We start from the raw sequence: 13,369 nt of genomic DNA, 5'->3' as shown, positions 1-13,369 counted from the left end.
GTCAGGAGATGACAATTCCACAAAACTTGAGCTCAAAAGAGTCAACTTGTGATTATGAGTTCGGTGTCTGCCCCAATAGTATGGATCGCCTTCAACAATCCATCAAACATCCAAACCGATCATCTCAAGCTTCCCTCGAGGATTACCCCAAGTCCATAAACTCTCCCTCATCACCCATGTGCCGTACAACCTTGTTAGACGATGTCGCCCCAGAAGGCGATGGAGTCGGTGGGAGATTGACCAACGGCGTCGCCCGGCTCTGGCGGTTGAACTTTGGCAGTTTCCGGTTATATAAGGAGGAGAAATAATGGACGTATGTCTGGTTGTGTCGTCTTAATATAACTGGAAACCGTCAAAGTTCAGCCGCCACGACCCGTCACCATTGCTGCGCTGTGTCTGTCCGGTCAACGTCACCTGCCATCATCGACGTTCTTGAGCGTTGCCGTGAAGATAGACCGCTGTTTCAGAAGAAAAATCCAAGGAAGACGGTCAAGTTAATATCATCCGTAAGTTTGACTTCGGCTGAGCCAAGGCTTTCCGGTGGATCTCCAGGGGGCTCAGGAGTCAAATTTGCGATGCCAGCTCCAACTTCCCTACCGTTTTTCTTTGCATATCCTTTAATACCTCTGTTCACTCTACTCGACCATCACGGTTTTTGCGATGAAATTGAAAGATAAAAAATGGTTACAAATTGATTTTCCATATATGTATTTTGTGGTATAAGTTTTGCAAAAAATTTTATGAAATATTCACAAAATTTCTTTCCAAAAAAGTATTGCAGCCAATTTTGTAGATTATTATAGTTAACTTCATATGGATTTTACGACCAAACATATCGAAATTCATCATTGCATACAACTGCTACTGCTTATGGTTTACTCTGAAGTTTTGTATTAATTCCTTCACCTGCTTAAGGATAGCACGAGTATTATTGGACAGCTTGTTTGGAAATATATAATACATTAACATTATTATATATAAACTGTGGTTGATGGGTCAAGGGAAGCTAGGTGTAGTTTATTTAATTTCCTTTTCCTCCATACCGTTTACCCTCTGGCCATATCTAGAATCTAGATCTGCTTCGTTGGGGTGTGTGTAAATATAGAGACTTGTTCCAATACCTAGATCTCTAAATCAAATATCATATTCTGCCCGCTATCTTTAATAGTTGTAGTTAAACTAAAGTATAAACTAGATCTTATATTAAGGAGTGTTTGGATAAAATCAAAACTATGATTTTAAAAGTATTTTTACAGTATACGAAGTAAATATGTAGAGGAGTTTATCTTGATTTATGAAAAAGTAATTTTCAGAAACACTTCTGGTACTACCCAAACACCCCTTAAATATTAAAAGTAGTATATAATATATTCCTCTTCAAATTTTCAAGATAATATGTGTGTGATGGCGTGATGATTTTCTGGACGAGTTTTTTGAACCTATGCCATGAGGGGTTGACCCGCATTTCCAGTTTTATGAGAAATCCCAAAATAATAAATCACCTAGCTTTCACAATTTGGGGTAAGCTCACAATAGGGGGATCCAATATTAAACCATGGTCTCTAGTTCTTCTCAAATTGTTGTCACTTTTCATAACAACCTTATTGACTTATTCATCATCGGAATTTGTTGATTACTTTTGTTTAGTTATGGGATTAGATCATCGCATTGGGCAAATCACTTTGCGGACTGATTCCTCCACTGAGCTCATTGCAATAATTTTGATGCTGTGATTCTCAATGACCCACCAATAAAATGTAGGGATATTTATTTAGTTTACCTTCTGACAGTAGATTTGTTATTTTAAAAAATATTAAATATCACGGTTATATAAAAACAAATGAATTATAATCACGTCAACTGTATCAGTTTCGAGCTTATTTAATATATAACTTATAAGTAACTTTTTAATCATAATTTATAAAATATAAAATAAATATATGAGAAAAGTTTTGTTTCCACTTATAAATCAAAGTTATAGATACTTAAATAATCCAACCCAAACCACAAACGAGCACTTCATCATAAAAGTCATACTCACATGTGTCATTTTCAAGCTCGCGTATGTGTGGCCAAGACTAGCATCTTATCTAAAATAAACATTTTGAAATATGCGTGCATATTCTCTATTGTTCATTTTTCGGACTTATTCGTTTAATTTTTAGCATTTAAATTTCAAATAATAATTTTATAAAATATTAAATGTTAACTAGTGTTATTTATTTTAACAATTAAGATAAGAAGCGGAGAAGAAGTGTATCTATATATTGGCGTCTTGCTTGGGGTACTTTTTTGTTTGTTGTTATAATTTTTTCACCAGAAATCATAATATATAATGTTATGATGACTTGTATAAGTTTTAAAACATTATTCACACTCTTCATAATTTATAAATAATGAGTGAAAATTTTATATTATATATTCATACATAAATATATACACATACTCGGACTTAGTAAAAATCCGAACGTAAAAATATATTTTGTCCATGTTCCTGGAATAATTAAGACGGGGGGAAGAAGAATAAATTAATGAGAGCTAGTGAAACTGAAACGTCCAATTATGTGCTAAACACGACATTGTATCGTCCATACGTGCGGTGGAGTGATTAGTTAATTATGCCTTATTTGATACTTGAAATTATTATTATGTAATCATAAAAATCTTAATATAAATAAGAATAACAAGCCAAAGACCTCGCAACATGGAGGATGCTCTGAGAAGTCATTAACTGGACTGCTTGAAAGACGACTTACTTGCAAATTGCAACGGACAGGAGAAGCACTGCTTCAAAGTATATGAAATAGTATATGATTCGTTACATTCTTAAGTATTTGTGGAGTTAGTATGGTTAAAATTGAAACATATATGCCAACAATATGAAAAAAGAAATGGATGGAGTTGGATAAATTCATTCTTTATGGACATATTATGAAACTTCAATACTTTCCAATCCTTAATATAAGAATTAGTTGACTAATTTGAGTAAATTAAGACAATTGGTTAAGTTCATTACTTGTAATAAGTAAGTGTTGTCTTTTCTAAAATATTCTTGCTAATTAAGTATATTGACTATAACTACTATTATTATAAGAACTGCTTCGAAGAAAATGAGTAAATATGAGAGATAAAATGTAGAGTCTTATATTTATGACTAAAATAAAAGTCAAATGAGTTTTTATATTAAGGATCGGAACTAGTACCACATGCTTATAAATATTAGCGCACTGCCTAACGATAGGTTGATATATTTAAGTCATCCGTTTGCAGGCACTGACATGGATGGAGACGGAGACTCGAGAGGAATGGAAGACAGCAAACACAACGGAGTGGGCATACTTTGATTGATGATAGTGGGGACAGGATTTTTATTTTAATTTTTATTACTATTCATAAGGTCGGTGACTGTGTGTATATATACTCCTATATATATTTGTATAATATGGAATTGTGTTCTGATCTTGATCAAGGCGCCATGGTAGAAGACAAGAAGCTTCACATAGTCATGTTCCCATGGCTGGCCTTTGGCCACATCATCCCCAACCTTGAGCTCGCCAAGCTCATAGCTGAGAAGGGTCACCTTGTCAACTTCGTGTCTAGCCCAAGAAACATCCATCGTCTTCCAAAACTACCTCCTCACTTGTCTCCTCTTATCAAACTCGTCAAGCTTCCCTTAAGCAAGGTCCAGAACCTTCCTCAAGACGCAGAGGCCACAACCGATGTTCCCTACAACGTCGTGCAGTTCCTTAAGAAAGCCTACGATGAACTCCAACAGCCCATGACTCGGTTTCTTGAATCTTCCAAGCCAGACTGGATCCTCTACGACTTTGCTCCTTATTGGATCGGATCCATTGCTTCCAAACTGGGGATCAAGAGTGCCTTCTTCAGTATATTCAATGCCCCGTTTTTGGGTTTCATGGGATCAGCTTCAACTTTGATGGGTATTGACAACAGCCGCACAACACTTGAAGACTATTTGGTTCCGCCACCGTGGGTTCCGTTTCCAACCACCGTAGCATTTCGTCACTTTGAGATCATGAGGATCGCAGACAGTTTCTCCGACAACGACTCCGGCGTTTCTGATACATTTCGGGCCGGTATGTGTCTCCAAAACTGCGACATAGTATTGATCAGAAGCTGCTTTGAATTTGAAGGCGAATGGATTCAACTCCTCGAAAACCTTTACAAGAAACCAGTGCTGCCTGTGGGCCAACTTCCCAGCACGGCCTATGAGGATGGAAAGGAGAACGAGACGTGGCAGTGGATGAAAGATTGGCTGGACAAGCAAAACAGAGGCACAGTGGTCTACGTGGCATTCGGGAGCGAAGCGAAGCCCAGCCAAGATGAAGCGAGGGAGATAGCTCTAGGTTTAGAGAAGTCGGAGCTACCATTTTTCTGGGTGCTGAGGACTCAACGTGGGCCGTACGACCCGGAGATTTTGCGGCTGCCGGAAGGTTTCGAGGAACGGACGCATGGTCGCGGCGTGGTGTGCACCGGTTGGGCGCCGCAGCTGAAGATATTGGGCCACGAGTCCGTCGGTGGGTTCTTAACTCATTCTGGTTGGACATCGGTGGTAGAGGCGATCCAGAATGAGAAGCCCCTTGTGCTTCTGACGTTTTTGGCGGACCAGGGACTTAACGCAAGGGTGTTGGAGGAGAAGAAGATGGGATATTCCATACCGAGGAATGAGCGAGACGGGTCCTTTAAGAGTGAATCAGTGGCTGAGTCGCTGAGGCTGGTTATGGTGAAAGAAGAGGGAAGGATCTACCGGGAAAAGATAAAAGAGATGAAGGACTTGTTTGTAAATAGAGAAAGACAGGAAGAGTATGTTGATGGCTTACTGAAGTATCTCAGAGACCATAGAAATCCTGAGCGCGAAGATGCAGGTTGTTTGAGATATTAACCTGACATTATAGTTGGTTAATTAAGATCATATAAGAATTGGTTAGTGATTATCAATAGTCTATTATCAATGATTAGTGTTAAGATCTTGTGAGGATTTATTTTAAGCTGTTGTTGTATGAGTTTATTGCTCTTATTAATGCATATGACTTTTTTAATTTTATTTCTGTTATTTATTCATGCTCAATCTTAATAATATATTACCTCCAATCTTTAATATAAGAGCTAATTTGATATTTAGTTTAGTCATAAATATAAAATTTCAAGTTACCTAATTACACCTTTTTTTTTTTACTGAGTAATTGATCATGTTAAAAGTCTCATTAAATGATAATTCTACCTGATAAATATGATTAGCAAGGGTATTTTAATAAAAATAGCACATATTTGTCACAAATAACTAACTTAACTAATTTTTTTAATCTATTTAAATTAGTCAAATTAGCTTTTATAGTAAAGATCAAATGTAGTAGGGGATTAATAAGCTAATGTACCATTATACATTAACATTGATTAATCGTTTAGGTAGACCGAGAATAAGTGCAGTAGTTAAAACGGATAAATGCGATGTAGTGACTTGTTTAATATTTAACCTTTGGGTGTTTTTCCCCCTACAAGCTCATTAGTTATTTGGATATTTAATTTGGGCAGAAAATCAAACATATGGATATGAAACTAGTTTTGGTGTTTATTGTAATAATTAGCATCATAATACTTGTCACTATGATGAAATTTATATATATTATTCGAATACAGTTTTAATAGTATAGATTTAAAATTTTCAACTAATAATTTCTAAATAATTTAAAAAAAAAAACTCAAAGCTAAGAGATTATATTTACTTTGAATTATATACCTATTAAAAAAATTTGAAAAAATAAAAATTGAAAAATTTAAATATTAACCATTCATATTAAATTTAAATAGTTAACTCATCAGCCTAATAACCACTCAAACTGGTTTTGATGGATCTTGAGATGTATGGAGAGAGTAAAAAGATGGGAGAACTTTGGTACTGTTTGGTATGAAGAATAAGAATTGTGATTGATATTAAGAACATAATATTCAGTATCAGAGATTGCTTATTATATGTAATTAAACAAACACATATATGTGGGATTAGAGAATACCATAGGAAAAAGTGATATTCTTCAATCCTACTTCTATAGGTTTGCCAAATCCCATGTAACAAATAATTAACCATATTAAAGATTTTTTTTAATAATTTTTTTAATTACAATCCTAATTCTTATATTTTATTTTTAATACTTCGTCTTTATCTTCTCTCCATTCGAGGATGAGGGCATGGGATCCGCCTGGAGACACACAGCCACCGCATTACCCGCTTAAAGGGTAGAACCCAAGTTCTCCTATTTATTAGTGAAGGCGTGGTTTGCCAAAGCGACGACTCCTTACAAATTTGCCTTTGGCAGGGATAAGATGAAGGAATTCAGAGAGAGGCCTGCATGGATGTGGGGGCCACAATTAAAAGCCCGCCACTAAGCCCCATATCGATTTTTTTATTCTGACTATTCCGCTCAGTGGAATAGCCAGTGGGCCAAGTGCCATGGCCTGTAACCCTTTTGACAGGGAAGTTATGAGTTCGAAACTGTTTCCCTTGAATTGTTCTGCGGACTCGACCAAATTGTTTTGCAGCTTTTTCAATATCGTATTCTCTGCCATTTGAATCTTTCAACAAAAGCACCAAGTGCAACATTCAAGGGCAGATTTAGGAAATATGATAATAATAAAATATACATATACTCAGGTATTAGATTCAAATGGGCAATTATAATATTATGCAGTCACAGTGCTCATAAACACAAGGAAATGGGAGCAACGGTGAAATATGGCAGAAAGGGCATAGAAAGTGACAGAATAAGGTCCAAACAAAGGAAGCGAATCTGGAGAGGAGGTCCTCGTTTTGCTGAGACCGGACCAGTGGCAAGTGATCCACTAAAAATAAAAGGCTCTTGCCTTGTTTATGCCTAATTTCATTTACTACATTTATAGTTGCCATACCATGCCATGTCGTCTGGTTAAGTCACAATGGGACAGTCGAGTACGCGTAGGAGACAAATCAGAAAGACGGAACCTTTGGAGAAGAGGATCACATACGCATACGAGAGTAGGGGTGAGCAAATAGCCCATAACCCGCTAGCCCGCCCATAACCCAATAATTTTTTGCCCATTAAAGCCCGCCCAATTAGTCCAAATAGAAGATAATAAACGGGCTAACTTAAATAGGCGGGGCAGCTCATTAAACGGGACGGGCTATGGGTAAGGCTTCGGGCTGCCCATACCCGCCCATTTAAGTTTTATTTTTAAAAAAAAATATTTTTATTCCTTACAATAGACCTAGTAGCTGCGTTGAGTTTGAGCCTTTCATTCAATCTCTCATTATCCATTTCAATCATAGTTCATTCCAGATTTCCAGTTTCCATTTCGGCGACGGCGAGACGCGACGCGAGGTCGCGAGCGACGGCATTTCTCAATTGCTCGACTGAACGACTCTCTCAGTGTCACTCACTTGCTCTGCCGACTGCCGCTCCATAGCTCCACGGCTCCACCGCCTTCGCTCTGTCACTCTGCGACTCTGTGTGACTGCGTCTCTGCCAATCAACTTCGAGCCAATTGCCCAGCTTGCTTCGAGCTCCAGCGATCTATATATGGACTTTAATCAATTCGTCTGCGAGAGAGTGAGAGAGTGAGGCTCTGATTTTCGCTTTGAGATTTCAGCTTTGTCGCTTTGCCCAGCTCTGTTTGTACTGAGTCTTGCTGTCTTCGAGTTTGAGACAAAGGCCGCTGTCGCTGGTGGCGTCCTTCGATCTGTTGAAGATTGAAGCAAAGGTGAAAGGTCTCTGTCACTGGTGCCTGGTAGCTCACTAAAACTGTGACTTCGGCTTCAACTTCTCCAGTTCTCCTTCACGGCAGCTTCTCGGTAGCTTCGGTTAAACTTTGTTTTTGACTTCTATTGTTCTTTCATTTTGGACTTCCGCTTTAAATGTTGGGATTTATTATTCTGTTTATGACTTATTATGATTGGTGGTGGCTACTTTTTTTATTTTATTAGGCTTTGATTGTTTGTGACTCTAAATGAAGTTGTGTAATTGAATGTAGTTGGTATTATGTGATGTTATTTTATATTTGATTTGCTATTTGGTATGCAAAATTTATTAACTGCTTCATAAGATTATACTTTGCTGAAAAAATTGAAAAAAAAAAAAAGAGTAGAAAAATAAATGGGTTACCCATAACCTGGTCAGCCCAAACGGGCTGCCCCGCAACCCATTTAATACGGGCTAAAACGGGCTACTACCGGGTTATGGGCTAGCCCATACCCGTTTATTCATAAATGGGCGGGTTATGGGCTAACCCTTGAGCTAACCCAGCCCGCCCATTGCTCAGCCCTATACGAGGGAGAGGAGAAGGAAAATGCAATAAATTGAGGAACTTTTACACGTGGCGGGTCACTCTTTCAATAATTCTGTGCGTCCATGTCCTGTTTCAAAATATACGTGTTTGTGAAATAACTAATGGGATTTGGTATAGTAGAAGAGACTAGTCCCTCATTTGAACTAAGATTTAAATTTTTGTTTAAAGATATATTTATATTTAGTGTCTAATAATATCTCAAATATAATTGTATCTAATAGGATGATACCTATGTATAACAAATATATATATATATACATGAAATAGTATGATTTCGGTACATTCTTAATTATTTGTAGACTTAGTTTGGTTAAATATTGAGTCCAATAAAGTCATGATTTATGGACATATTATGAAACTTTAATACTATATGCTTATAAATATTAGGGTATTTGCCCCACCTGGATATACAGTAAATAATACTTTTTCTGTCTTAAATGCAAAAGCTAACTAGGGGGTTAGTTTTGATGTAAAATGTAAGGTCTTAGTTAAATTTAAGTTATAGTATACATTTAGTACTCTAAAAACCTGTCTATTGCCGCTCTATCTTATCTGGAAAGTGTGAAATACACTCCCCTGTTGGTTAAAGCAGACTCCAATGCCTATTCTGATGGGGGGATCACCCTCCTCTATCCGTTCAAGATTCCTAATTTGACTTAATGCCCTCTTTCCCAACCTTTCCTACGGCATCCATTTCATCAAGGAAGGACAGAGGAGGTTAAGTAAGGATAAGGACTTTGCCGGGACCCTCTTGACTAAGCTTCTTTTGTCTCAAAAAACACGTTTTTTTCGATTTGCTTGGTCTTTTCTTTGGGGAAAGCCAAAAGAGTCCCGTCTCTTCACGAGTCTAGAAAGAGTTTTACCAAATAATAGTAATTTTAATTAATATATATAATTTTTAAAAATAAATTAACTTTTTGAGGTAGCATAATATTTGACCATATATATAGTAAATAAGAGTAAGAAATATTCGTAATAAGATAAAAGATGAAAGAAAATGAGTTTCAATAGTTATCATTTTAATGAGCACTTAAACTCATTAAATCTTAATCATCTATATCTCATTTGAAAGATTTTTTTTTTTTTTATTTGTTCAAAACAATTAATTTAATATTTATAGAATCTAAAACAGTGATAATTTTTTAACTATTATTTTTTTAGAAAATAATTAATTAAAAATTTTAAATCTAAACTACTCAAATATTCAAATAAGATACTACCTCTGATCCTTAATATAAGACCCTATTTGACTTTTATTTTGGTCCTAAATATAATACCCCAATCTATTTTATTTCTCATGTTTACTTAGTTTTTTCCAAGATAGTCCTTCTAATAATTATAATTCTAGTTAATACACTTGATTAGTAAGGATATTTTAGAAAAGACAACACTTATTTAAGACAAATAACTAACTCAACTTACTTGTTTAATTTTCTCAAATTAGTTATGGAGGTAGTATAAGTGGAACTGGTTCATATTTATTTGAGGTATCCCTCCGCTGTCCTATACGTGAATTCCTCGAACATATGCAACCCAAGCTAAGCCGCAACCATGGCGGAAGACAAGACGCTTCACATAGTCATTTTCCCATGGTTGGCCTTTGGCCACATCATTCCCAACCTTGAGCTCGCCAAGCTCATAGCTGAGAAGGGTCACCTTGTCAGCTTCGTTTCTACCCCAAGGAACATCGATCGCCTTCCAAAACTACCTCCTCACTTGGCTCCTCTCATCAAACTCGTCAAGCTTCCCCTACCCAAAGTCCACGACCTTCCTAATAAGGCTGAGGCCACCACCGATATTCCGTACAACATGGTGACGTTTCTCAAGAAAGCCTACGATGAACTCCAACAACCCATGGCCCTGTTTCTTGAATCTTCCAAACCCGATTGGATCTTTCACGACTTCGCTCCCTACTGGGTCGGATCCATTGCTTCCAAACTGGGCATCATGTCTGCCTTCTTCCCCATATTTCCGTCGCCGGTTATGGCTTTCCTGGGACCTCCTTCGGATTTGATGAGTTCCGACCCTATGAGGAAAAAACCCGAGAGCTTCACAGTTCCGCCACCGTGGATCCCATTCCCCACCACCGTAGCGTTTCGTTACTTTGAGATCATGAGGATATTCGCAGACAGTTTCTCCGTCGGGAACCGGGATGTTTCAGATGCATACCGTATCGGCGCGTCTGTCCAAAACTCCGACATAGTAATAGTAAGAAGTTGCTACGAATTTGAACCCAAATGGATTCAGGTCCTCAAAAACCTTTATCAGAAACCAGTTCTAGCCGTTGGCCAACTTCCCAGCACGGCCTATGACGGTGGGAACGAAAACGACGCATGGCGGTGGATGAAAGATTGGCTGGACAAGCAAAACAGAGGCACAGTGGTCTACGTGGCATTCGGAAGCGAAGCGAAGCCCAGCCAAGAAGAAGTGAGGGAGATAGCTCTAGGTGTAGAGAAGTCGGAGCTACCATTTTTCTGGGTGCTGAGGACTCAACGTGGGCCGTACGACCCGGAGATTTTGCGGCTGCCGGAAGGTTTCGAGGAACGGACGCATGGTCGCGGCGTGGTGTGCACAGGTTGGGCGCCGCAGCTGAAGATATTGGGCCACGAGTCCGTCGGTGGGTTCTTAACTCATTCTGGTTGGACGTCGGTGGTGGAGGCGATCCAGAATGAGAAGCCGCTTGTGCTTCTGACGTTTTTGACAGACCAGGGACTGAACGCGAGGGTGTTGGAGGAGAAGAAGATGGGATACTCGATACCAAGAGATGAGCGAGACGGGTCTTTCAAGAGTGAGTCGGTGGCTGAGTCGCTGAGGCTGGTTATGGTGAAAGAAGAAGGAAGGATCTACCGGGAAAAGATAAGAGAGATGAAGGACTCGTTTGTGAATAGAGAAAGACAGGAAGAGTATGTGGATGATTTAATAAAGCACCTCAGAAACTACAGAAATGCTAAGCTTGAAGATGGAGGTTGTAGGAGATATTAAACTGCGTTTAGTGAGTTTATGGGAGTGTTATTCACCTTACGCCCTAGGATTGCTTATCACGAGTTGTTTGTTATGGTTTCTTCGTCTTATTCTTGTTATTATTTACCCTGAATCTTATTTACAGAGATGATTAAGCTGTATCATTATATATTATCTTTGATTATTAATCATTTATGTAAGGTGAGAATAAGAGCGGTTAAAGCCGATAAATGAGTTGGATTGACTTATGAGACTGAAATTGATGAATGAGTTGATTTACTTCTTGGGTGTCCTTTATTTTGTCGTACATGCACAGAGGAAAATATGGGGGAGAGCTCTGTTCTCTCCGTTCGAGGATGAAAGCTTTGTTTTTATTTTGATGGCTGATGGCTCACGCTTTCTTCCCGCCCAGATTCGTACGATTTTATTAGTGCTCCGGTTTTAAATTAAAATTTATAATTAAATTACAAAATAAATCTTATATTTAGAATTAAAAAATATTAATTAAGATTACTTTAAAAATTATATCATTTTCTGTTCTAATTATAAAATCTTTTTATAATCTTTAAATAAGATTTTATAATTAAAATCGGATGGTAGTAGTTGATAAATAAAATGTTCAAATGTCCGAAACATTGATGTTATGGTTTTTTTCTTTTTTTTGGAAAGTTGGATGATATTGACATAACGTCCTAAATTGTCCGGAACAAAATCAACTTGAACATGCTATATGAAATTATGAATAAATTCAGGATAAATACAATATTTGGTCTATTAAATTAGTATATTTTACTCATTTTAGTTTGAAATCATAGGTTTTAATTCTTCAAGTTTTTTTTAAATATTAGTTTAATAAAAATTAAATTATTTTATCTTTTTAATGGATCAAAAATTATAATTTAAAATTTGATAGACTACAAACTTGAGTAACTAAATCATAATTTAACATATAAGTTATCAGAAGCGCACGAAAAGGGGGTCCGACTGGTTGGGTAGTTCCGCGAGGCGTAGATTTTTTTTTTGTTAAAATATATATTTAGTCCTTTAACTTTATAAAAAATTTTAATTTAGTCTCTTAACTTTAAAAAGTATACTTTTAACCTTTTAACTCTTAAATTGTTAACAAAAATGATGATATTGTGATATTAAATTTTGACAAAACATTCTCAAATACTAATATATAAAATTTAATTTTCAAAACGATCTACAAAAAATCATCATTTAAACTTAACAGTTTTAGGATTAAAGAACCAAATATATCGTTTTTAAATTTAAAGTTAAAGGATCAAATTGAAACTTAATGTGAAATAAAAAGACTAAATGTGTATTTTAGTTTTTTTTTCCCAATTTTTTGGTCAAACGAGGCATCAAAGTCGGTATAGGAACTCCGAAAGACGCTTGCAAGGATGAGGGGCCCACAACCATGAACCCCGCTAAGCTCCCAAGCCTAAGTAGTGGTGCCCAACGATCCTCTTATCTCTTCCAGTCTGCTCGTTTTTTTTTTATTGCTTTAAAATTTTTATTTTTTTTCCCCAACGGAAAAGATGATTATTCCGTTTAGTAGAATAGCCAGGGGCTCAAGCACCATCGCCAGCACCTCTTTAATAACAAGGAAGAATTGTAAATATGAGTATTACAGACACAAGGACAAGAATTGAGAAAATGATGTAAGCGAGCCCACCTAAATGGATTTTCTGTCAAGTAGACAAAGAAGGGCTGGATTATCTATTTCCTTTAAATGCAGTTTACTGAAACACGAGTAGTGCTTTCAATAACACTGCGAATCATTCAGCAGGCGCAGGTGCGAGACCACTTCGTCCGGTGTCATCAGTGAAGACGATCATTTAGGAAAGAAACGCCACTGGGCTTGACAGATGATGCAAGCATGGCTTATGATCTCATTCTCAAGAGAACTCAGCACATGTGCGAGACAACTTCGTCTCTTAAAACTGGCATCAAATGCCATAGTAGATGTGCACAATACAGCAACTTCTAATGACGACTGGTAGTATAGCCTCGCCTAGCAAGGATAACTTTCATGTCGTTACCTTGAATCTTAAAACATGAAATC

The 13,369-nt window shown here is 37.1% G+C and overlaps 2 protein-coding genes across 2 annotated transcripts; both read left to right on the top strand.

Annotated features, from left to right (window-relative positions):
- Positions 1-3,475: 3,475 nt before the first annotated feature.
- On the top strand, positions 3,476-4,903 carry LOC114714048 (UDP-glycosyltransferase 91A1-like). Its single transcript, XM_028898742.1, has one exon. It carries the CDS (start codon positions 3,476-3,478, stop codon positions 4,901-4,903), a length of 1,428 nt encoding a protein of 475 aa, XP_028754575.1.
- A 4,985-nt stretch (positions 4,904-9,888) lies between these two features.
- On the top strand, positions 9,889-11,319 carry LOC114714038 (UDP-glycosyltransferase 91A1-like). The gene has a single exon (XM_028898733.1). It carries the CDS (start codon positions 9,889-9,891, stop codon positions 11,317-11,319), a length of 1,431 nt encoding a protein of 476 aa, XP_028754566.1.
- The last annotated feature ends 2,050 nt before the right edge of the window (positions 11,320-13,369 follow it).

Source organism: Neltuma alba, unplaced genomic scaffold, assembly GCF_004799145.2.
Source record: "Neltuma alba isolate B1F8T4 unplaced genomic scaffold, ASM479914v2 tig00011485_pilon, whole genome shotgun sequence".
NCBI classification, from domain to species: Eukaryota; Viridiplantae; Streptophyta; class Magnoliopsida; order Fabales; family Fabaceae; genus Neltuma; species Neltuma alba.
This window is presented reverse-complemented; position numbering and strand designations above follow the sequence as displayed.

Coding starts and splice junctions, on each gene's coding strand:
- LOC114714038 (XM_028898733.1), top strand. CDS start 9,889: ATGGCGGAAGACAAGACGCTTCACATAGTCATTTTCCCATGGTTGGCC.
- LOC114714048 (XM_028898742.1), top strand. CDS start 3,476: ATGGTAGAAGACAAGAAGCTTCACATAGTCATGTTCCCATGGCTGGCC.